The sequence below is a fragment of the Patagioenas fasciata genome, chromosome 2 (assembly GCF_037038585.1).
Source record: "Patagioenas fasciata isolate bPatFas1 chromosome 2, bPatFas1.hap1, whole genome shotgun sequence".
In the NCBI taxonomy this organism is placed as follows: Eukaryota; Metazoa; Chordata; class Aves; order Columbiformes; family Columbidae; genus Patagioenas; species Patagioenas fasciata.
In genome coordinates, this window is record NC_092521.1 from 20,583,672 (window position 1) to 20,610,750 (window position 27,079).

The 27,079-nt window shown below is 36.7% G+C and overlaps 1 protein-coding gene across 1 annotated transcript in view; it reads left to right on the top strand.

Moving 5' to 3' along the window:
• ANGPT1 (angiopoietin 1) overlaps positions 1-27,079 on the top strand; it is a 158,253-nt gene that overhangs the window by 89,581 nt on the left and 41,593 nt on the right. Inside the window, exons 5-6 of the mRNA XM_065832658.2 lie at positions 11,449-11,576; positions 17,171-17,272. Of these exons, the coding sequence (XP_065688730.1) occupies positions 11,449-11,576; positions 17,171-17,272 (230 nt within the window). The remainder of the gene's footprint in view (positions 1-11,448; positions 11,577-17,170; positions 17,273-27,079) is intronic.

Below are 27,079 nucleotides of genomic sequence, written 5' to 3' on the forward strand. Positions count from 1 at the left end.
GAAATTGTATTGCTCCAGTGTGAAACCATATTTGAAGCAATAAGTCACAAAATGTGCCCAGTCAAAAGTCACATATATTTTCAAATACATTTTCATTTTGTTTTCCGAAAGAAGAAAATATATCTAGACTGTCTATTTTGTTAACATTAATTTCCATAACATAGGACAGCTGCCGAAGTACTTCTGCCCACAGGATAAGGGAAAGTAAAAAATTAATGGGAAAGTATATTTAACCATAATCTTACTTTCCTTTTCCTGATTTTTTTGTCTTGTTTGTCAGACTGCACAATAACATACTTTGTTAAAATGTTTGGTCTAAGCTTGTATACTTCAGAGGACTAATAGAACAGCACAGAAAGTTTTGACACGAATGTCTGGTTTTGTGACCTCCTAGTAGGAGAGAAATGAAGCATTAACTTCCTCTTGAATGCTGACAAGAAGCTAATCTTTATTCTCAAAATAATACACATATATGCTAGGAATTTACCTCCCCAGAAGTGCCTATTGAGTTCATGAAATAAATAACGTGGTTAGTGGGTCTGGCATTTCTGAAAAGGTACAAATCTCCTGGGTTATGGGTAGTTTTCATATTTCAAAAAATTATTCAGGAAAACTAAATATGTCCAAGAATTTATTTTAATGGAAGTCGTGATTTTAAAAGGCATAGGAATTAATTCATTCAAAGTGTTAAACACTAAGTAGTCTATTCTACTTCTTAGACCACAGTTGTTATGATGTTAAAATTTATGCTGAAGTGAAGAGAGTGAGAATAGAGTAAGAACTTCAAAGAAATGACCCAAAGGTTACAGGCACAGGGGAAACTCCATTGACATTAGCAGAATGACCCCAGCAGTGATGCCGGACTACTTCATTAGAAAGACTTCAAAGACACCTTACACAATATAAGCTAGTATTAAAAAAAAGAAAAAAACAAACCACAACAACCCAGTGGTAGTCCCAGGATACAATAACAGATTCAGGTGTTCTGAAAGGTAATTTTAAAAATTAATGTTTAGATTGTGTTCAGCGAGATTAATTTTCTATATTACATTGATTCAGACATATATTGAGATACAATAACAAGGATATTTAAATCTAATATATATTAGACAGCAGTGTAGAAGAGTAAGTCTGTAAGATACAGCTCTTGGTCATTTTTCTTCTGCGCACAGAAAACATAATGGTGGTACTCATCTGAGATGTATTCTGAGGTGACAATGTGTTTTGTCCGGTACTATTTCCCTAACAATACATTTTCATTCATTAAGTTCTTGCCTCTTCTTTGTACCTCGTCCTTGACATTGCTACGGTTTTTTGCAACATGACAAGACATAACTGGTGAGGTAGAACCCTAGAGTATGGCATTATCAGTCACTTCATTATTTTTCTTCTGAAGCGTAAAGACAAAAAAAAAAAAGAAAAGGGTTTTGCTGAAAGCACAAAAGCTTCTGACCAAATTTGACTGCAAGATGTAGGTCTAAGGTAAATCAGGAGTGTGCTTGAAACATGGTTATAAGAGAAGAACGCATGAATAAAGTGTCAGACTTTTTTCTTATACCTGAAATTGCATTTTTATTACCAAGGTGTTATAGCACACTGCAATGTAATAATGAAACAAGATGCTTTTCATCTATTAATTCCAATCTTTTATTAAGGTTATTTTTCTCAATACTAATTAAAAATGAATTTTTAAAAAGTCAACAAAAACGAACAAACACAAAACAAAAACAAACAAAACCAAAAACTCAGGCCTGACAAAATTGGAGTGACCACAACAGAGCTTTAAACAAAAGCCCATCTAAATGCACTGAAGTCATCTGGTGTTCCACACTTAACTTATTCTGTCATAAAGCTTCAGCAAATATTGACAATACCTGTGTTCAAGAACACAGAAAACATCCATTTGCTCAGTTTCTCTCTACTTCTTCCTGCTTTAGAGGTTTTATGAGCCAGCAGTTTTATTTTTTTGAGACATCTTAAAGCAATAACAGAAATATCTTTACTTTAAAAAGAGATCAGAAGATCACTATCAGAAAATGTTTACCTGCAATTCACAAAGCTCACTATAATAAAGATGTATTCCACTGTTTGATCTGCCTTTATTTATACTTTGAAAGATAGGGAAAAAAATTGAATCTTAATTTTGCACTTAGTGTCATGGTAGAGGGGTCCCCTTGCCCTTACTGCAGCTGGATCCAACTGAGGTAGTGATAGTGGTGCTGCAATTTAAATGATCAAGATCTACATAGGAACAGATTAATTTTACATTATTGTTTCTAAAACTAAATAATTAACACTATTAATTCCAAATCATCATGATCTAAAAATAAAAGTATTTTCACATCTTTCTCAGGCAAGGATACCTTAATTTCCAAGTTACATTTATTAAAAAATGCAACAAAGTGTGTTAGGTAGGATCAAGCCAGACCTTGGTTTAATAGAGTACTGAAATAAGTCACTTTGAATGTGCTACACTTGAAATGTATGTCAATGGGAAAATACTTAAAATCTTCAAAGCAGAATTTGGAATCCCTTGTTAATGGTCACATGAGGAAGTCAATATTTATTAGTACTGAAAAATGAATACGTTAAGTACATATTTTTGCATTTAAATTCTTGATTGAAATCAATTACCCACCCTCATTCATAGACTATATGTGAATGGCAAACCCCTCTTCAGTTTGCTTCATGAAAATGGCATTATTCACTCATGCCAGAGATATTCCAGGGGATATCAGCATATATAAACCAGCTAACTACAATGCCGGTGTTAACCAAATGGCTTGTTAGTGAAAAATTTCTTTGTATGCATACCGTTCTTCAGCTGGAACACTAAATGCACATTAGGGTGCCTGTGTGGAAAAATATAAATCAATTAAAGAAATATGGACACTAGAAATATTAAACAAAGCCAGTGGCTTAATCTCTCTTGTAGGAGTTCATGAAAGGCTTCTTTAGTTCTTGTCTCTCAGTGAATGGTTGGTTGCTCACAAAATTGCTGTCCCAGACAGAAACTATTAAGGAACTATATTGCAACTGGATAATGAAGTGTCTTTATCTCTTTGTAAATGGGCCATTTCAGCTCTACTAATGAGGACCGCTTTCTGGTATTCCTAAGCGATGTCTTTCAAATACACAGTGAATCGAAGTATTATTGTTCTTACCAGTCACTAAGGCTGGATTTATTGGGAAACAAACTTGATAACTGTTGATAATTTATTAGGTAGTAAATAATTAAGCCCTGGAGAGGGTGAAAGCTCACTACATTAACATCATTTTCCAGGACTGAGTCAATTCCTGCAGCAATACAGGAGGGAAATTCTGCTTTAAATGATTTATTTAATAAGTAGTTGGGTAGTCTGCATGCTCTCGCTATGCAATTGTTTGCCTTCAGACTCTTAGAGTGTGTGTCGGAGGGAAAAGTAATATTCTGTTAGCTGCTAAAACATATCTGTAAATGTTAATGTGAGGCATCTAATCAGCTACACCTTTTCTCTTTTCTCCCCACCTTAAAAATATGGACCTGAAATTCATGTATTCAATGAGCCTTAATGTTCCTAATGAATTCAAGACTGGAGTGGTTCTTAGGCTGAGTTATCATAGCCCTACTAACTGTATTTCATCATGGCCTAGTAGTTTTATGCTGGATTGCACTTGAGACATTTACATATCTGTTTGGTCCTCCCAGATACAGCCATGAAGGGCTAGGGTTTGCCATGATGGCAAAGGGACTATTTTTGCTTTTGTCATTGCTGTTTGGACAAAAACTCCTTCTACTTCTCCATCCAGTCTAGTGATTATAGGGTCACAGAATGAATCAGATAACTGAGCTGCTCCCATGGAGTAACAAACCTGTATAACAAAGACATAAAACAACAGCAGCAACAACAAATCAACAAAGTAAACAAACAAAAACCCCAAGCTTGCCTTTCCCCTTCCCCCCACACACCAACCAAAAACACTTTCTGCCCAATTTCCTGTTGGCTGATTAGTTCTCTGGCTATAGGGACAGTCTGTGGCCAACAGAAATGGGCAGGGCAGCACTGCTCCTTTAAGTGACACCCTGCCATTGCATTGGCTTTTGGGTTTCAAAAATGTGTGTGTGTGTATGTGTGTGTGTATATATATATATATATATATATATATATATATATATATATATATGTACATATTCAAAGCAGAATGAGTGCCTGAGGAAGGAATTCTCAAGTTCTGTTTTCTCCCACCTTCTAAAACATCCATGTAAGTTCAAGGAAAGCTGCCAAAGAAATCTTGAATGAATAACACAGGAGTTGCTACTGGCCTATTAATGATCAAAATGAAAATGGTATTTTATAAATTATTAGAAAGGAATCAAAAGAAAATCAAGAAAAATTGTACTACAATATAATTTGTGATGAGCTCAAATACTGTATAACATATTGGATTAAAAAAAAAGCAACAAAATAAAAAAAATATAGAAAAAACTACAGAGACATGATGATCAAAGATGTGAAATAACATTCAGTCATATCAGAGATACTTTAGGCAGTGTAAAAGATAATAGGAGGAGAATACAGTAGAATCATAGGTGACTGTAGAGCATGGATTCAGAATTGCTGACAGTTTTAGCCAAGCATGAAGGGTCACCAGCTGAAATACACTGGTTAAAAGCTATAATAAAAATGGGAGGTTGTCTTTGACACAGTACATGTATGGAGTTCCTTTGTACAGGGCATTATGAATGATTAAAAATCATGTGGCTTCAAAAAAAAAAAAAAAGCAACTGGTGAAATTCATGGAAGAAAATTCTTTCGAAGCCTATTAAATATCCAGATATTATATCTGGCAGAGGAAGCACCTATGCTGTAGATTTCTGGATATGCTTGCCTGCTCTTCGGCTGTTCTCCAGTCATTTGCTTTGTACATCTCTTCCTACTGAAGACTCATTTTGGGGCCAGGTGTTAGTCCAGCCCTTGCAAAAACTTATAGTACAGTTTAGGAGGGAAAGACCTAAGGGAAAAGAAATAAGGAGAAAAGTCATTATGAGGACACAAGCAAAGAATAAAACAGAGGAGCAGTGAGGGTTAAAAGATCAAGTCTGGTGAGGAAGCCTCATGACTTCTAAGGCCTGAGAAGTTGGAGATGGGACACTGGAGAGGCTGGAGCAGCAATGTAACCTGGTATAGCCACTCTCATACCTTCATTTGGGATTAACGAAAACCTTGCTAATAAAGTATTATAAACTAGAGTCTGCAAATCTATAAAATTGATTATGGAACAACAGTTCCGAGAATAGAAATATTCAAGTATGTCAAAATGAAGGTTGTTTGTTTCTTTTGTTTTGTTTTGTTTTGTTTTTTTCCCAATTCGACTTTGGCCACATCTTTTTGTCAGCTTCAGAGCAATCTCAGAAAGAAATATTGCTTTGAAAAATATTTTAGTGAATGTATACTTTGCTGGAAAGAAAATACATGTCTGAACTCCAGTCCTAAACTTTCTGTCACCTCCCTAATAAACAAATATGAGTACAGATGTGTGCACAAACAATGACTTATCTGGGAAGACTGCTGGACTCCAAGACATCCAGAAGCACCTTTTCCGTTAATATCCACTCCTTTTTTTTAAGATGATATTCAGACTTTTTGGAGGTGAAAATAAAACATATTGTTAATATAGGAAGAAATGAAATTGGAGAAAGTTTTGATTCAGGTAGTGGTAGTTTGTCTTTATAATGATTTAGATTTGGGTACTAAGTGCATATAAGCTCACATTTAAAACTTCAGCTCAGCTAGTTAGATATGTAAAAAGTTCCTGATGTTTTATCAATAATAATTAACTGCAATATTTTTTTTTTAATTTTGTACCTTTCAATGGATTGTAATTTTCTAATTATTTTTCACATTGGCTATATTGGGTGATGATGGTAGATTTAATAATTCAGAAATACTTTTGGAGAGGAAAAACACGTGGTATGCATTACATACCTGAATAGGCTAGAATCCGGATAATGCACTTTTCAAGTCCTTCCGGACAGGGAAACAAATTTGCTTTTACATGGCTCAGCTCTCCGTTTGTAGGCAACAATGTAGTTACTTGGAGAGCATATCTGACTTGAAGTCAGCCTCCAGGTTTGTGACTTTTCCTGTGGTTTGTGTAACACTTGAACACAACCGTGTTGTCAGAGGTTTGCCTTGTTGCAGGGAGTAGTTGCACATCACAGCCAGCTATTAATATTAGGTTGCAGTTTAATGTTTGTTCTCAGATGGAGGTTGCTATATGCAGGACTAAGCCACTGAAACAACAGACTATACCTCTGGCTGTAAGTCAGCAAAATCTGAGTGACTGTACCTCTGCATATTTTTCCTCCTCAACACAAAAATAATCTTCACCTTTTCTCTCTCAGATCTGTTTGTGGTCCCTGCTGCTAAGTCTGGGAACATATATACTTGTATGGGCCATGTTCCAGGCCTCCTCACTGGGGATACTTGACTGACATCCTTTTGATAACATCAGCAAACTGTTCCTGATTCGATTCATCGTAAGCCAGGCACTATTTGCCATCATAACTGGAACTGTGGTGGTTCACAGCAGCTGCACCCAAATGTCTGGGAAAGAGGTCACAGATACAGGGTCTCTTATAGAAATGTAGGATTCCCCACCATGTGTCTGGAACCAGGACAAGATCAAGGCAAAATTTATTTGCAGTCTGGATCTAGACAGAAGCTGCCATTTGGTGGTCCTTGAATGACCCTTGTCCTGGAATGCTACAGCTGTAGGTAAAAGCCATCAATTTATAACCTTCCTTTTTGTTATTTTTTAGAAACTGCTCATCTGGGGACAGAAATTTTCACCTCAGATGCTTTTGATAGAACAGATAAAATTTAGGTCAGTTCTGTTTGCCAGTAAGATGGAGGGAGATTTTTCCTTCCTGGCTTCAAATGCATGAAGAATTTTTTTAAGTGTGTTTTGGTATGTATAGCGATTATTAAGTCCTACAAGAACATAAGATTCATGTAAATAAAGCATTAAAACAATGAAAATATAATCATTCACTAGGACACCACAGATATCTCTGCATAGCTGTCCAAATAAGTCACTATCATGCAGAAAAACCGACAGCTGCCTTCCATTTGCTGGCAGTATTACTAAAGGACGTAAGATGCTAGTGATTAACTCAGTCTCAAATGATTTCACAAATATGGCAGCCCAGATCTTAAATAATTTAGTAAATATGACTGTGATTTTATTGATTCAGTCAACATAATGAACTGCAGTTTAACATTCTTTATTGCTTGCAGATTAACTGGACTATTCATTCACCAAATATCTGACAGAATCTTGAAAAACAATGAGATAACCACTTCATTTTCTCAAAAACAATAAGTACTTTTAATTAAAAAATCACAGTGGTCAGTTTGTATTTCTTTAAACCTGCTCAGAAAAGCAAGCATCCTTCATTTGTGATAGCTGTTAGGAACTAGTGAACTCATTTACTGTTGACTTGTTTTTTGTGACTAATAGTGGAAAAATAGCTTCACCCTACACAAAGGCGCTCAACTAACAATCAGTTAAGGGGTTTCCCTGGCTCTTGCTTTTGGAAAAGGCCCTACGTGTTTGAACTCTCTCACTTGCAAGCCCAGTAACTGTTTCCAACAAAATTGAAGAGACTGCAACCTCAGGTGCTGACCCCAGCTTTCTACTGAAGGTTAATACCCTGTTAGTATGGGCAGCAGAGCAGCTGCTCAGCCCTGGTAGTTCACAGCCTCTGGATTAGCAGAAACCTCATTGATTTGGGTCCCTGTCCTGTCCCTCCATGGGACTGCAGAGCATTTGCTGTGCCAGGGCAGTTGCCTCTACATGGGAGCAGCCATCTGACAGACCTCTGGGCAATTATGGATAGCACCTGGTGTGTTACCTGGACTCACATCATCATCCAAGGCATCAAGGAACAGAAACAGCTGAAAGACTGGTAATTGAAAGAAATAATTCATCAGGTAGGGAAACACAAGTAGTGTAGCCCAAGGAGAAAGTTATTGGGCTAAAAATTAACCAAAAGACTTTCAGAAGTGCAATGGAAGAAGAATTTACTTCTCTCATTAATTCTCCTTCTGTTCAGGAAAGCAGGATTTTCCACATAGGCATCATTGCTTCAAAGGAGCATGACTTCATCACAAGTTTATTCATCCAGAAAAGGTAATCAGAAAAACCCTCCAGGGCACCAAATTTTGGCTAGGCATTCAGGTTTAAAAAGATGATAATATTATTATGCTTGATGTAGACTTATATTTTTCTTTAGGTGGTGTAAACGTTGTATTTGGAAATAGCTAAACACAGATTAAAAATAAGTCTCAAGTCAATTAAGATCTTTAAGCTGAACAAAGAAACTTAATAGCTGCACATTTTCTTTTAGAACTACTTTTTTTTTTTCTTTTAAATTATTTACACATCTACCATATGTTAGCCAACGTATCACTCAGGAACTTCACTTGATGTATAAAGGATTCAAGGTCTATGTAACATTATAGAAAAAACAATCTGGAGTTATAGTAGGTAGAAGTGAGTTGGCAATTGTATGGAATATTAGGTTAGAAAAACAGCAAACCATAGAAAAAATATATTTTACCCTAAAAGAACATTACCAGTAACATTCCTGAGTGTTAATTTCCTGATAACTTTGGGCTGGTCTTGCAAATTACAGGGTGATGTATTAAGAAAAACTGAACTTTGTGCAGGTCATGCTTAATATACTTGCTGTAATCTGTAGTAGTTCAGGTCCTTCACAAGGAGATGAGTTTCCCTTCCAGTGAGACCACCAGGTCCTGAGAGAGGGATGAGAAGCACATCAGGAAAGCCATCTTCTCCTGACTACAGTGCTTCACTGAATAAAACTGGCTGCAAAAGAGGGGTATTGGGATGCTCAGTCTATAGGAAATTATCCGATCTGCTTTCTGTGATCTCAGGTACTTCAGCTGTCTGATACTGAGAGGAAGGATGGAAGGCATATCTATGGCATCTTTTTGTGTTTTTTCTTGTCTTTAAGAATGAGGAAATAATTTAGTTTTAAGTATCCTTCCTAGAGATTTATCTCCTTAAAAAAATATTTTCGAATCTACTTCTGGTTCCTCTGAAATTAAAATCTTATCTTCTTTAAAATTTAAATAATATGAACTTTAGGATATATTCATTATTTTTTTATATATAACTTCCAGTTGTAAAAGGAACCAAATTCAAATTCACATCGTTGACTCTTGAGTATGTATTTCTAAGTAGTTTTTTATGTGTGCATAATGATTAAATGGAGGTAAGATAGTCTCTCTACAGATAGGTATTAAATATAAGTACTTTAAGACTCAAGGAAATGAACATTCTGCCTCTGCACAACTAAATACATTTTCTGGACAAGAGAGACTGATGTCCGCAGTTGAAACAACAGTATTAGAGAAATTCAGGCCAGGAAGAACGGATCTAATATAAAGCCCCCTGAAATCAATGAAAGGCTTTGCTTTAACTCCTCTAGGCTTTGGCTCCAGCCCCAAGTAATTATTCAAGTTGGACTTTGGCCACTGATACTAACATCTGCTTACAGGAAAGTACCATGAAATCTTTAATTAACACAAATCACGAACTCTTCAGTTCTACGTCTTATCTAAAAAATTACACATTTGAGAGTGCACTGTTGATGTATCCCTTGCTGAGGAACTCATTCCCTGCCACCTGACAAGGAAGTGTGTCATCTACTGCATTTCCAGCACTACCTTTTACGACTATGAACAAATTTCAAAGCCGTTGATTTTCCAGTTGAAGTTCATATGCAACTGTATGAAACAGGTTTTATTTTTATTGATGATGTTGGATAAAAATAGTAAATATACAGCAAATACATGAAAAGGGAGAATCAAGGGGCTTTTGTTTGTTAAAATCAAATTTTAGAAGTACAAAATAAAACACATTAAAAAAAAAAAAAATAAAAACAACAACAAAAACCAATGATGTGCAAATTACTACCTAGAGAGCAGAATAGTCTTACAGTTCAGGATTGGATTTTTCACTGTTTTTCTACTTTAACCTATTCACAAAATCACTGAGGTAAAGCATTTAGCCTTTCTCTTCCTCATTTTCCCCATCTGTGAAATGGCATTAATGCCAATAGTTCTGGCAGGAATTTGCCATCCTATAATACTGCTTTGAAGTGTTCAAAGGGGAGATAATACATTACGCTACAAAGGCTTGGCATTATGGCATACCATCTTATGGCCTGGATAGTCCCACGTGCTGTGTAAGGCTCTTGCTTTTTACACACCGTTGTTAACACACCGGATTTGCAGCACAGACCACTTCATTGAGAGCGAATAAGGCACACTCCCTTTTGTACCTATAACATGCATTTTCAAGCCAATAATGTAAAAGATGTGTCTGTCACCAGACAATGAGCATGTCTGGAGGACTTAAATATTGTTTCCTTATTGCAGGGATTAATGAAGTGTTGGCCCAGGCCCTGCACAGCACTTAAGGACTTGTTTAACTTTAAGAATCTGAGTAGACTGATGGATTTCCATGGGAATACTGATGTGCCTGAAGTATGTGTTGTTGGAATGAAGTCATATCCTTCAGTATCGTGTGGGGTCATGCTGCTTTGGTTTGTGAAAGTGAAGGAACACTCTCAGATGTTAATTCTTCTACAGGGAATCTCCTGGTTGTTCAAGATTGAGGTCTTCAAACATCTCACCCTCACAGTTTCTCAACCCCAAATTGCATATGTGGTCTGTTTGCAATATACAGGATCAAGATCTGCATTGATGTTCTAAAGTTCACTATTTTCCTGTTCTGAGTCAAAAATAAATTCAGTAAATAATGCATCTAAATAACTGTCTTCATTAACACTGTTCTTTTTTCCAGCAATTGTATCTAACAACTTTTATGCTTGTAGATATGAAATAATTATCTGGAAAACAAACAAACAAGCAAACAAACAAAACCAAAAACTTCAGTAAACAGGTCCCTTGCCCCAAGCCTCTAGATTGCTCAAAAGGCAGTCCCTCATAGAGTAGGGGAACAAACTCTTTCCTTCCAGGGTTCTGCATTGCAGTGTTAGATGAGGATCTGTCACAGATGACAGCACTGAACAAGCTTGTCTACCTCCTTGTGCCATTTCTGGGGCCTTCTTTGGCAACCTCCAAGATACCACTTAAGTCAGGGGCAACACGTGCAGTGGCACAGATCTTTGCACTCAAAAGGAATGTGCTGGCTTCATCTCTCCAGACAGGATGCTCTGCTGGTTCCTACTCTGCCATCTGTCTGAAACTTTCATACTGTTTTTTTAATAGCATTTACACTGTGTAAGGACCATAGCACAGCAATTACTGTATATGTTTAGAAGGAATGCAACATGCAAAAGTTAACTTCTTGATACAGAAATACTTAAGATTGCTGTTGTAACTTGTATTATCACATTTTTTTGCTTTACAGTTTTCCTAAAGAATGCAAAAAAGGAGGAAGAAAAGCCTTTCAGAGACTGTGCAGATGTATACCAATCTGGCTTTAACAAAAGTGGGGTCTACACTATTTATATTAACAATGTGTCAGATCCTAAAAAGGTAAAGTAAATATTTGTTTTATTTTCTTATTTTTTTAATGTGATGTTGCTCTGGCCTTAAATGAGTATTTGGAGCCTTCATTGAAGTTCTCATTCTGCAAAATGTTGTACTAGTCTAAATAACCTGAGCTATATTCAATCTTGAAAAAAATACAACAGACTGAAGAAATTGATAAACTGTATTATTCCAGACATTCTTTTTTCTCACTGACAGAGGATTCTTTCTAAATTCCAACATACAATCAATAGTTGAGTCACTTCCTCCCACTTGGCATGTTCAGTTGAATCAGATTATGGCTGCAAATAAATCTGAGATAAAGTTTAGAAGAGAATTAGTAAAGTGCATTAAAAAGGAAGCTGATGGGGGGGATTATCAGTAGCACAGGGAAGGAAATAGCAGAATTAGTAGTTTTGAAAAATAAAGATTTATAAAAATCCTGCTTCTCTTGCAGAGACCAGGGCTGTAAAGAACACAACATGGTGAATATCAACACTTTTTGAAATGCTGAAGCACGTATAATCCTGTTCTTATCAAAAAAGATCTTTGGGAGTTTTCTTTGATGAAAATGAAACTTATGTCTGTAAAGGAGACTGTTTTTTTGGAAGATTTTTGATGCTAAGATACCTGAGTCAGCTGAAGCTGGGAACAGGAGGAGTGCCGGCTGTCTCTCTGATGGGGCACTGGTGGGACCACATAGAATCACAGAATGTTAGGGGTTGGAAGTGACCTCAAAAGATCATCTAGTCCAAGCACCCTACCAGAGAAGGAACACCTATATGAGGTTACACAGGAATGTGTCCAGGCAGGTTTTGAATGTCCCCAGAGTAGGAAATTCCACAACCTCCCTGGGCAGCCTGCTCAGTGTTCTGTCACCCTCACTGAGAAGAAGTTTCTTTTCATATTTAAGTGGAACCTCCTGTGTTCCAGTTTGAACCCATTGCCCCTTGTCCTATCATTGGTTGTCACCGAGAAGAGCCTGGCTCCATCCTCGTGACACTCACCCTTTATACATCTGTAAACATTAATGAGGTCACCCCTCAGTCTCCTCTTCTCCAAGCTAATGAGACCCAGCTCCCTCAGCCTTTCCTCATAAGGGAGATGCTCCATTCCCTTAATCATCTGTGTTGCCCAGCAAGGCTAAAGGCTGATTACCTGTCCAGAAAATGGGCCAAACAAGAGGGAGGGAACCACATTTGTCTGGAAAACTTATTCTTACTGCAGGGAAATGGTGACTCTGCAAAGAGAAAAAGGCAATAACAAATATTACTAATGTTACTGTCTATAGTCATTTTATTATGATGTTAAGATATGTGAAACTTATTTCTGAACTGAATTTGGTTTTATTAAAGGCCTTTGGAAGCCTGTAGATGTCACAATGTTATAGTTTGCTAAGGAATTAGAGTTCAATAAACAATGAGTGGAATTGGGGCGGGAGAGTTTTATGGGCAAATATCAATTTAACTCTTGTGAATGTGAATGAAAAAATAATTGACGTGACATGATATACATAGACATCTTGAGGCATTTCTGAACAGGGCAAGAACAATCAAAGAAGTTCTGTAGAAGTTGTTCAACTGAAAAAAGAGAAGTAACATCAAAGTCCAGACCGCATGTGCAAATTGTCAGTGTTTTTTATTAGCCTTATTTAAGTTCATAAACCACCCCCAGAAGCTGGGTTGCAGTGAAAGACAATGGTTACCTGAAAGCACTGATGCTTCTGGTGTACTTACCTCAAACCCACTTCACTGGTAATACAAGGACAGTGACACTACGGAAGCCACCCTGTCTTTCCTCCATATCCTTGTTTGCAGACTCTAGGATCAATCAATACAGGCAGCACAAAACAGCTGATATCATCGCATCGTTTTTTCCTGGAGGCTGCCTGTTTTAGCAAGAAAATTCAGAGGGTGGAGAGGGAGAGAGTGTTGAGGACATTTCTCCTACCACCTGTTTCTGTCTTGCCCTGGTGATAACACAGCAGGAGCTGACCCCAGGCAAGTGAGAGTGTGAATGCTTTAACAGATGTTTTTTCAGACACTAAGATCATATTAACAGTCTGCAAGGTAATGTCATGCAGAGATAGCTGAACAAACTCCTGCTGAGATAGCTTCAAAATCGCATCAATGCAGCACTGTGCCAGGATTAATTAGCCCAGGGATAGCACCACGCTGACGTAGTTAGATTGCTCTGAGACTCAAGGCAATCTCCTGACAGGTACTCCACGGAGACATACCCGTTTGTTTAAAGCCAGTTTAGTTATCTGGATTACCACAATGCAATGCACAACTCTGACGTGGCTTAAGAGGCCTAATATATCATTACCTTCTGTAATACTCGCAGCCACTGGCAACTGTCTTATTTATAGCAATTTTATATTTCAGGTCACAAAAATATAGCTTCATTTCTTTTTATATTTCCTAAGGGATACTTACTAGAATCCTGACATTCAATAGAAAATATCCTTTTGTCATATACACAAATGTTACTGTCAGTTTTAGTTTTTTTCCTAGCTTTACCTTCATATATTAATAGAAAAATATCCTCTGTATTTACAGCACCATACCATTTATATGCCTCATTTTTATATGCTTACAAATTTAAATTGCATTTTTTCTTTCATGTTTCTAGCTTCAACAGTTCAGTAGTTTAGTTCATTAGTCTTCCATCCCTCCATCAAAAATTAGGGAGTCTCTTCTATTTAAAAGGATCTTGATGATACTCCATATTTTTGAGATGGGAAGAGAAAAAGACAGGCTTAAAGTATGAAGCTAATTAATTAGCTTACTTTGGTGTGTGTATGTGCAATGCTTGGTGGTGTTAACAACTGACTATGCCATGACTGTGGTGAGGGCAAAAGCAAGAAGAGTCCTTTCAGTCCCCTGTAGAGGTGGGATCAGCTACAGGGGAAGCAGAGACTGCTGATGAGCAGTGGAGCAGTGGAAGTGAGGTTATCAATATTTTGGAGACGTGTCACCTTCAGGAGCTGAAGCAGGCCAGGTAGCCTGGTCTGAGTGCACACAGAACCTCTGTATCTACCCTTGGATCAATGTATTGGATTCTCTTACTGTCTTGTCTAATGCCCTCACGAGTATAACTTCTATCAACTTCTGGCTGCACTGCACTGAACATGTAATGTTATCAGTTGCTAGTGAGGGCTGTGTTTCTAGGTCTTTATGGCTCCACAAAATCATTTGCCACCAGTGCCATGAACACAACCTCCACTCCTTCCCTTCTATATTCTGCCAGTGGACTTCCTGCCAAATTGGTGTTGATGGCCTCTCTGAGCATATCTTTCAGAATTTTAACCCATTAAATGTATGCTAGCCTCATACACTGTGGAGCCTGTTGTCCGAACATAGTTGCCTTCAGGCTTGGTTTCTGCATAGCAGATACACATTACCTGAATCTCAAATGGCTGTTTTGAGCTTGTTGCTGCATGCCAACAACTCAGATTTGTAATGTCTTAGCACATCTTAGTACATCTTGTACTTTGTTTACTTTAAAATTGGGCTGATCTTTAAATTGTTATTATGAGGTTTTTAATAATTTAGTCAATAAAGCTAAAATATGAATAAATAATCTCATATATGCGTCTTAGAAGCTTGAGTGTTTTACACACGCATTTAAGGAAAGGCAAGAGTGCAATGCTTTCAATGCTCTTTTAATCTAAATCAGGTAATTCTATTGACAATAAACTCAGAACCTAAATATGCATATGAATTCTAAGTCACTTTTCTTCATCCTCTTCTTTTCTGGTAGAGGGTTAAATATCAGAACATGTTAAAAGGTGTTTAATGGCTGAGTGCCTTGACCTTGTCTGGGACAGAAGCCAGTCCAGGACATTTGTTGGCTAGAGCTATGCACAATGAACATCTATAATCAGCTTGGCACTGCTGTTAATACAGCAGGTGTTTGTGTCTACCACTGTGGAAAGTGCCAGACCACACAATGATAGCTAGTGAATAATGTCCTGCTGTAAGTCTTTCTTTCAATGTGCAGTTTTCTCCTTTAATTTGCTATATTATTCAGAAAACCTTGAAGTATTTTTGTAGGTATTTTATTATATTTTTGTATGAAACCCTCAACATTTATTTGTGCACATCTTTAAAATGGGTAGTCTTAATACAATTGAGGATTTAAGGCTTTAAAAATTGGCAGTGGATTCATGGGACCTTGAAATTACTTATAAGGGAAATAAATCCATCATTTAGAAATTCTCACTGTAAATCAGACTAAAGAAATTAAATCCTGTAGATAAATGTTTCGACTCACAGTGTCTTCCCTGAAGGAGGAATAGGGCCAAAATGTTTGTCTAGCAAATTATGGGTTTTCTTGTGGTTACCCTAAATCAAGTTCACATGTTTGCACTGTTCAATATTCTGTTTCCTTCCTGTACCTACACACAGACTTCACTCAGCATGCCTGGAGCAAATTAAAACAAAAGCACTTGCACAGGATTACTTTGACAATGCTTATGAATAGGAAAGATTTGGAATTGATTTGCCCATGGGTGCAATATTGTTCTGTAGTCGACTGAGGGACAATTATTTTTTAACTGAATTGAATAGTAACCTTCAATTCGTCAAACCAATTTAAAGCTTTAAATTACTGACCAATGCTGAATGGATTGACAATTGATGTGAATGCCAAAAACTAAGCTGATGGGTGACACCTATTCAACTTTATTGCATATTGACACCTAACTTAAATAGAGGTATATTTCTATTCAAGAGCACAGGCAAATACAATTTAGGATAGTTGATACAATACTCTAACACCAAACTTCAGCAAAATTGTCAAATTGTTAAATTACCATTAATATACAAAATCTCAGTATCTAAGAATTTTATTAGTGCATTGATGGCAGGTTTTGACCTTATATGTTCAGTGTAGGACTTAACTACTGAGCTTGTTCCACAGATGTCTTTTCTGGAGCCTGTTCCTATCTATGTCACCTGTCAACTGCAAGGCAGTTCAGACTGAGATCAATTGTTTCTGCTTTGGGACTCTGTCTGGCACAATGAGGGTAACATTACAATACAAAGCAAAATGGAATAATCTCACCTGTGTTACATTTTGGGCTACTGGAATGGGCTTTTTCTGTAAGAATTCCTGAAGATTCTTTCTTAGACAGGGTGACACTTTGCTAAAAGCTATAGAAAACATGGTCACTGAAAAAAATACTTGCTTGTTAAGAGGAAGGGAGTGATTTCAGGGGCACTGCAGAGAAAATGGAAAAGGAGCATGGAGTGAATGTGAAGAGGAAAACTGGGGATGCAGAGGATGATGATGGGCAGATGTTCTCGGGTAATGTGCTGAAAGAAGAGGAGACATTACTGGGAGAATTACACTGAGCTCCAGTTTTAATCAAGTGATTGAGGGTACCATTGAGGGCATGGGGCATGAATCCGTAGGAAAACAGGCTTCCTCAGTTTTATTATTCACAAATATTTTTTTTCCCCTAAGATGACAGGATTCCAATGCATGTTTGTTTAATTGTTTTTTTGGGGTTTTTTTGTTTGTTTGTTTGTTTGTTTTTGTTTTTGTTTTGTTTTGTTTTGTTTTTGTTTTTGTTTTTTTTTTCCTTTACATAGGTCTTCTGCAATATGGAAATTGCTGGAGGAGGATGGACAGTTATACAGCACCGAGAAGATGGGAGTCTAGATTTTCAAAAAAACTGGAAAGAATACAAAATGGTAAGGTGAAAACCGTGGAATAGCTGTACATTTCATAGCAGTGTTAGATTTCAAATAGTGCTTCCTTTTGTCTTAAGCAGATAGTTCTACCTATAGTGATGTGGTGTGGTCCTGGGCTCTTTTATGAGGTACCTTTTGTCATGTCTATTACTTTTGAAAATCATAATTTTCTTTTTACTCAATTAGTTGAGCATTATTTCCCATGACTTAGAGTTTCTTTCAGATCAGTTACTGAGATTAAAACAAGGTCAGGCTTATGCACTAAAGAATGTTGCTGTGTGTCCCTCTGAAGTTTTGACTTCCTGTGACATTAAGGGGTGATGGGTGTAAGATGATGTTTCTAATGCAGATGTTTTCAGCTGAGGGGAACTCCTTCAGCAATTGGAGTATTTCAGATAAGAATGAGAAGTTTTACTGGGGCTTATCCTGAGTCATATGCCACGTCTTCAAATCAAGCCAATGTACTGGAAATGTTGATACTTCAAATAGGATTAAAAGAAAATAAATAAATTACCAAATTGCAGATGATGTGACTTCAGCAGGCTATTTTCAGTTTACCAACTCAAAAAAACAATTTTACTCCAATCTAAATAACTTCTGAGTTTTTTTATTTGCTACCTGATCAGACTCTCTGATGGTATCTCTTTCTCTGAGTTCCTGAGGAATGACTTGGATTTCAGTGTAATTCCCAGTGAAATTTTTGTAACTGTGCTATCAGCCTGGAAGAGGAAAATCTTTTATTGAGCAATGTTCAAAAAGCACTACATGAAGAGAGTATTTAAAATGTTTAAATAAAAAAGCAAGTTCAGTTCAGTAAAAATTTCTATGGGAAAAAGTTCTGTTGCAGAACTTACCATTTCAGAAATAAAAGTAGTATCAGGTTAGTGAAAAAAACTGTCATTTTGGATTTTATGGATGCTTTCTTTTTAATATCGTTATATTACTTGAAAATATAAATCAGAGGGGTAAAAACTAACCATTTTGGTCAGACCTCTGCTACTATGGATAACCAGAGGATGTAGTCTCTTTCGTAATGTATATGAATTGAAAAATAATATTAAAATGAAAATAGATAATTTTGAATGGATTTGCAAAATTGGCAATTGCTTTTAGAATTCATGAAGTTTTAATTTAACAGGAAACTTGAAAAATGTTTTACTCTATTTTCATTCAGTCAAATAAAATACAAAGCACAGATTCATTTTGGAGGAAACAAAATGTGAAGATTTTACCAGTTCTACTTATGAGGAAATTAATTTGTATATGCAACCTCACTCATTCCCTACATATGGACTGTTTTAATTTCTGCATACCATTTGAATTACTGAGATTTACTCAGTTTTTCTCTCCTATGCTTTTTCTTGGACTATTTAATAAAAACAGCCCTTCTCTATTAAGTTTTCCCATATGTCCTTTTTTCATATATAACCCTTCACTTAGTCAAATATTTTCCTCAAATTTTCCTTTACAATGGTGTGAGCCTGTTCAGGATTAGATTATGCTGGTTTTGTCTACTTCAAGCAGTCTGAAATAATTTTGCTTCTCTTTAAGAATGCTGTAAACTTCTAAGAAATCATTTACTTCTACCATAATAATTACGGTAGAAGTAACAATAATTACCTGGTTTGGACTTTTACTGATAGCTATCCTGTAAGTCATAAGGAAAGATGAGATTCAGGCTTGCCTCTGCTTCTGTGAACCATTTCACCAAAGTAACTAGCTTAGGCCCCCTTCTGTGACTATTGTACATCATCAAATATTGGATGATAGAGGATGGTGGATGCTTTGTGGATTACTGGAATATGTGACAATGCCTGAGCTTCAAGGCAAGGACACCACAAACTTAATTCCCTCATTGTTCAGAGGGGGTGCTCAGTGTCTCTTGGATCACACCCCCTCTTCCTTCCTGACTCACCTACCTGGTGTTTCTTCCAATGGAATCCAGGTAGTGTGGGGGGGGCACACAATGGTAATCGGCCTTACTTTGACTGGTTGAATTTAATACGTGTTCTCTCAGCCCATAGTTAGATACAGCGTCCCAAATTTGCTAAGACATTCTTGTTGTGCTTGTATCTCACTAGGGCCCCAAATCTAGCAGAAATAAACAATATCATATTAATATAATAACAGTAATAATAGCTCTCTGGGGATTCTTGTAGTTTCAGTGCATTTAGTTCTTATTGGAAAAGAATCTGGAAAACTGTTGGAGTTATTCAAGCTATAAGCACTGACTGCTGTTTTCTGAGCTGGACAGGGACTGAGACCACCAGCCTGAGGCACTGCTAGTGCCCTCGCAAGTTCTTGACTGTTCCAGTTTTAAGAGGCCATTGCACATGTCCTCTGACTCTAAGCTGAGACCGTTACAGCAGTTAGCTTGGAAAGGGAGCGCATGGAGTATTCTCTGCAGAGGTGAGTGACAGCAATGCTGGGTTACAGGAGTCACTTGGCACCAACTCACCCTGCAGACAAACTTTGAGGCAATTATTGTCTTTGACTCAGCTTCATGCTGTTGTCTTCTGCTTACATGGAAGTACTTTAATTCCTGTTCTATATATTTTCCAGACACCAGCACAGGAAACAGGTTAAGAGAGGCACAGAGTAGCTGTAAATCTTTTAGAAGTCAGAAAAAAACAGCTTCATCCATACATAAATTACCACAAAGTCAGGGATATTACAGTAATAGTGGTACTAACTTTTCCCCTGTGTTTGTTTCCTTTTCCATTGGTGTCCAATGTCTACTCTGGAAAATAAAGTTACACTTTCTTTGGTATTTAAAACAAATACAAAACCTTTTATGCAGATTTATTGTCAGTACAAGATTGGTGTAATTTGTGCTTTTTCTTCTAAGAATTCATTTCTGATTATGAAATCTCTTGAACCACTTCAGTTTTGTACACTCGATACTAATTGGAAGAAATTCAGAGGAATGTCTGTAAGTTCATCCTTCCATCCTTTTCTTATCAGTATCTTCTGCATCTGTGCTTATAAATTTTGCTATGTGTTATACTATGCGTTGCCTATCAGAAAAATCTGAAGTGGAGCAACAAAGAATTTCTTTAACAACAGCAGCTAAGGTCACCCTGAAGCAGGCTTCAACTGTTTTTCGTATTTCCTTGCCTGAGGATGGAATGTAAAACACTACTACAGTTTTGACCTCTAGAAGGACAATATAATTTAAAAAAAATAAATTCTTATCATCTGCAAACCTGAGATGCTTTTAGAAGGGGGGTTTCCACAAGTTTACTTTCTAATACAGTTTCTAGCATTTATTAGGCAGCCATTAGCAATAGTCAAATCCAAGCAAATTATTAGCTCATATGCTAACTTGGCTATCAAGACTTCTTGCTCAAATTCAGTTCTCGGATGAATGCACCTTTCCCAGCGACTGTCTACATTTTTGCCAAATTAGGTGATGGAGTATTGGATTCCCTATTCTCTAGCATTTTAGCATGTCTAGTTTAACAGTTCTCATGAATTTCATAGAAGTAATTTCACACTCAATAGCCCAGCATTCACTACCAGAATCCTAGGGGAGTTCCTTGGAGGATCAAGTCTGTTGGGGGAATCCTCAAACTTTTAAAATTATTTTCTTGCTTTCTGCCACTGGAGAAAGGCTCTCAATAGATATTTGGAATTTCGTGCTTTGGTTCTTTGAGGCAAGACTGAAGTTCAGCAGGAAATTCTACATCCTCTTAATGTCATGTTCCTGATTAACATTTAAGAGTCCAACACCAGTTCAGTGCTTAAAATAAGTCAGCTACCACCTTCTCTCAGAAATCACCACAGGCATTTGTGTGTGCTTGAAAAACACATCTACAAAACCACTTCCATTTCTGTTGGTGTTTCTTCTTTTTCTTTTCTCCTTAGAGCCGTTGGGTCAAATTGATGGCTAGCTCCATAGTACCAATATAGTATGATGCCAGAGAAGGATAATTTATAGTCTTCCATGGCTTAAATTCTGCAGCACACTGAGAGCCAGACTACAGAGATCGTTATCAGAACTTCCGCAGGCAGTATTTCTGGATGCAGTTCTAGTGGGTATTTGCATTATGTTATCTGAAATAATCTGAGATTCCTCTGAGCCTCAGTAAATTATAACTAGTATAACAAGTCTGGTGATCCACGTCCATGTCTTCTGCTTACCTAAAAGATAGCTGAACACCTCTTTAGACTGAAAGAATTTGATCTTCTAGGCATGATGTTTTTTACTCTTTTCAATATACTTCCTATGGTTCACCTCTCTGAGTAAGTTCTAGATTGGACATAGGTGCCACCTGTTTCCTGGAAGATCTACTTTGTGGTAATCACATTTTCACCTCACCAGTCCTTGCAAGTCCTACGAACTGCAAGTTGTATATTTGGGCACCTAGGTCTACCTGCATTATTCATTACAAGATCTACTGTTCCAACAAAGATTCTATTTCTTAGTGCCATCTTTCAGTTCATTCTGAAAACTTCCAGATGTTACTTACATTAATATTTATTTGCAAAGTGTCCAGTCCTGTTTTAGAATGTGGTCTCCTAATTCCTTCCATGGTTTCCACGTGTTTTAAGTCTTATTTTAATTTCTCTTGTGAAAGTTTCCATTCCAGTTTTCAGTTTTGTTATCATTCCTTCTGCCCACCTTTCCTGTCTCCAATCTATGACTTTTTTTAATATTCCATATTTCTTCAGTAGCAGTATTAACTTGCATTTTTTTTTTCTTCATTTTTGAAATAAGTCCTCAGCAAAATTAACATTGTGTTTGACCTGAACAAAGAGGGAAAAACTCAATCTCTTGTCCCTTTTGGAACATTGATTGATGATGGATATTTCTCTGATGCAGTTTTGTCCATTTACAAAGACTGTGCAGATTCTTTTTTCTCCCTAAACACTTGAAGAATCAAACCACTACAGACAGACCTCCAACCCCTTCCAGTCACATTAGATTATTGTGTTCCTCACTTTCTTTTTCAAGCTGACTGTGTAAAAAGTAATGTACAAAGCACATTTTTAAATTGTTTGTGTAAGCTTCATGATTCTTGTTTCAGTGGAAAACAACTTTAGATGTGTTTTTCTTTTAAACAAAAATTACATAAACCATATGGCTTGGCTGAATGTTCTTGACAGAAAAAATAAATTTGCTCATAATTTGAATGTTCCTATTGTGGAAACAATATCTTTCATAACTCTTGGTTTTGTTAAAGCAAGCTATTCCTAATTAATTTGAAATCCTTTTCTGGATTATGAATGTTTAAGATAAGTTACGCGTTGGTGTGGCCACAGAATCTTCACACTTTTGCTTTCACAGTAGTCTGATGTTATTGAGACATTTGTCATATTCCTATGTTCTTTAAAAGAGAATTCAAATGCTATCAACAGCTCTGAAGATGGTAACTGCTCTTTCTGGGACTATTCCACATTAAATGAGTTTGTCAAAAGCTCTTTTTTTTCCATCTTCATTCATTTTTTTTTTTTCTGTTTAGAATAAATAAAAGACATTGCTGGGAGCTAAAAAGTTTATTCCACAGAAAGCAGAGGATGCAGCTCCCTGATTCCATGGGATGTCAAGTACTGAAATGGCTGTTGAAATGAACTTCATCAAACTTTGGTTTGGGAGATCTAGAAAGATGCTGCTGTTCACAGCAATTAAAACAATCAGCTTTTCAGATAAAGAGTTGTAATTTTGTGAGGAATTCCTAATTGCAAAACCTTTATCACCATGTGGAAAATGTACAAACACATGCTAGCTAGAATCCTATCTATCAACAGGCCTGTGGTTTTATGACAGTAAGAGGTTTCCTCCTTTGATTGTGGCTTGAGCTATATTGAAGTAATCTATTTTTTGGTCATGAACAGTAATTCAAAGAAGTTTAAGCAAAGGAAAAAATATTACAATTAATGTACATATGGTCAGATACATAAACCTTGGAAATTTGATTGTTGATTGATCTCACACAGACATAGATTTTCATCTTCACTGTTATTACTCCCAAATTGTTTGGCTATTAAGGATCACCCCAAAGATTACAGCTGCTCCTGATAATTGGATTTTATAATAAGAATCCAGATCTTCCTTCCAAAAAGAGTTTTTGTGTTTCCCTGTTTTGGACAGGAGGGATCCAATGGATGGAGATCCTACTCCTACTTGACTCAGTTCCTTCTTTTTTAATTCCTAGGCCACACCCCGTACCAGCACACTGAACAGGGCCACGGTGCGTGTGTAAACACACTTCTTGTGACACAGGATCCTCGTCACTAAATTTTATTGGAGTTCTGCTCTGACTCAAATAGCATTTCACAAATAATGTCCAAACAGTTAGGGGTAGCAGGCCATTCCCAAATGGCAGCTTGCACAGGGCTGCCTTGTTTTCAGAGCTGAGCATCTTTTACTGTTAGCACGTGAATTATTCTGGTTTGCTTTCTTCTGCTTAGCAGAGTGCTAGGGGATATTCAGAGCACTCTTCCCAGCTGCTCCTTCCCCCTGTGGCTTAGTGATACAGTTCTGAGGGAAAGAATTGTTGCTTCAAAGAACATGGGGGAGCATTTTGAAGTTTGCCTGGGAATAAAAAAATACAGAAAGTTTTATGGAAGGAGAAGAGTTTTCATAACACTATCTGTACTACAGCCACCCATCTAGCTAGCTAGCTGGAGCTATATCCCATAATTCCTTCTGCAGAAGCAGCTTCATGCTCTTTCCCTGATTATAGTGTTAAGAATTCTATAGAGTGCCCTGCAATATCAGCATGGTCCTTCCAGAAAAAATGAAAGATGTGAGGATAGAATGGACCTGTGAGAAAGGCAAGAACTAGGAAAAGTGTGTCCTTGGAAAAGACTGAAGGAAAGTTGCTTTTGTACTGTGGAAAAACAAGACGGGTTGGGAGGGGTGGTGGTGTTGAATTATTAGGTTGCATGAATAAGCTCATGAGAACGAATTATGGGTACAAGAGGGGAAAAAGGCACACTTCAGACATGAATAATTTTGTAACCTGTAGTCACAAATGCATTTCTTATGATAGTACACTTCAAAGTCATGAGTTGTAAGTTACTTACATCTGAAAAAAATAATTTACTTCAAGTGACTGAGATAGATGACATGGAAGCCATTTGTTTCTTTCAAACATTTACCAAGTAATTTGGATATAAGGAAATGATATTCGGTAACTGGAATGTGTATCAGGATATTATGCGAGTACCGCCTTTCATGCAGATCCACTCTTCTGTGATAAAGGGTGACATGTCACACTAGTTTAATAAAAGTCACTTCTGAATGCAACTATTACTCAGATAATTCTCACTTTCATCGGTGTTATAAAAAGAGCCAGCATGTTCTCAGCTTCTCCTGGGGTCTAAATCCATCAGTGGAGATAGACATGATATCAAAGTGGTGAGAGACCATATTCAGTTTTATGAAAACATGCTCATGAAACTATTCTGGTTCAGACTAAGGTTTAATCTACAGTTGCATTTCAACAGTATGATCTAAGGGAGCAAGAATGAAACAATATTTTTTTGAGGGGGCTTTATATCACTAGTTTGGGCACCAGAGAAGATATTACCACACAAGGAAACATCTTCATTTTGAGGAATACTTTCAGATGTAAAGTTAAACACAGTTTTGTATTGAAGTACAGTTGTGTTTAAACTGTGTTATACTCAACACAGTCTTTCCTATGCAAAAGTTACTGTATAACATCAGTTTCAAGTGTTGTGTTGACACATGGCTATGTATTTGTGCCTACTCTGCAAACCATGCTTCAATGTAACACCATTAATAGACACTGATGAGACTTGTGGTATTTCAAAGGTTGTTAATATAAGCATGTAATATATTCTTTACATGTTAAACTTAATACATTTTATGTAATGTTATCACAATTCAGCTTAATTATGCTAGCACCCTGTATTAGAGTATCATGAAAAAAGATTCATGTTATTAAAGGAACTTTCTAACCAAAAGGTGGAGATGCTATTTTATAAGAGTCTGGTGAGACTTTGAGAGGTTGCTTTTTTAAATTAGTGATGTGAACATTCAATAGAATTGTAGTAGAGATCCTCCCAAATAAGAATTGTGTGTTCTTATCATGGAAGAGCTTTCCCTTCAGAGAGGAGCATCTCCTGCCTGATCTGTTCTGTTTGGGACTCACTGCAGCAGCCTTTCACTCTGGGGCTCATGTAAAATACCTACTCTAGGTTTCTAATTCTGTTGTCAGTCATCTTTTATTCTTTCTTCAGCTACTTAGTGTAGTGACTGAGCCCAAGCAAGAAAGAGTAACTCATAAGTCTGATGTTTGAGATATTTAGATGCATTACGGGGCTGAGATTCAAGTTCCTGCTCAAACTCATAAACAGACTGTTGGTCTTTCCTGTCACATCTGTGTTCCTAGTTATGTGCATCTGTGTCATTTAGCATGAATCTCTGTCTTCTGAAAAAATAATTACATCCTACCTCCGAAAATTCTTTCATTTTGCCTGAAGTGAACAAAAGTAAACAAAACAGAAAGTCCCTTAAGCTTGCAATTCGTGTTTCTTAGAATACAAAAACTGAGTTTTCTTTTCTTTAAAAACCACCCACCTCCCTGGCATGCACTTAATAGGAACTGCACTGAGTGTCTGTATATTCCCAGGATTCACTTGTGAAGAAGACGGTTTGGAAGAGAGGGTCTCAATGTAATTTTTAGTTAAATAGTAGGGAAGTGAGATTGAGATTCAGGCCTGTATATGAGCCACTGTAGGAAACTGACCTGCTTGGGGTCCCCTGCATAGACAGAGGTAACATTTCTGTAAGGTTTGCACCTCAATCCTGGATTTTGTCACTGTGATCCTTCCTCACCAGCAACTCTGCTATGACTGATTCTGTGTGTGTTTGAGAAGGAAAAGGAAAAAAAGAACCTAACTTGTGTATGTCTACTAATATGTTTGGTCTAGAATGAAGTGCAACAGCCTGAATTGCTGCAGGCTACGGCCAAGGTTTTGGGACACATTTTTCAAATTTGGAATGATTATATGGAAATTTAGTTCTTTGTTTAAACTGACAATAACTTAGTTTTTGTTTTACTCTTTTGAGAAGGCACCTCTGGCTTCAGTCTAAACATATTTTTTAATCTCACCGCCAAATATTTGTTAGTATTTCATAGAAATAATTTTGAATATTTAGTGTTCTTTTCCCATATTCTTTTAAGTTAACATTATTTAACACATTTTATTTCTCTGACGAAGTTGAAGTCATTTCTATAGTCCACATCTTTATTTCAAATAATGTAATGAATAATTCAATGTGATGGAAATGCAGAAGTATACTGACCTTTATAGAAATGATAGTCTTGAACAAAATCTATTCCACATTCTCAGCTAAGGCAAATGGAGCTGAATATTCTTTATGGCTTCTGGGAAGAAATTGCTGCTGTAAAACACTGAATTATTATCTGCTTTATTCAGTGAATTGTCTAACAGGAGATGAACCCATAGGATATATTGACTGTGTCTGGTTTCAATTTTGTTTTGTCTATAAAAAGTCAAAGCTTCCTATGAGCATTATCAGACAAAATAAATAAAGAGAGATAATTGTTTAATGAACTTGAAGTAACATGATTCAAACAGAATACCCCCACAGTTTTTGCCAAAGCTAATAAAACTCTTTTGCACCGTACTTATTATTTTTGAATAAGTATCAACTTTGTAAATTCTTAAGGTAATTTTTAAAACCAATATTGAATTCTCTTTCTTTGTACTCATGACTGTGTTAGATTTTGACTCTATGAATCAATCAATCAATCAATTGGAAATGAGGTGATGTGGAACCTGGATCTCATTTAGAGTAAATATTAT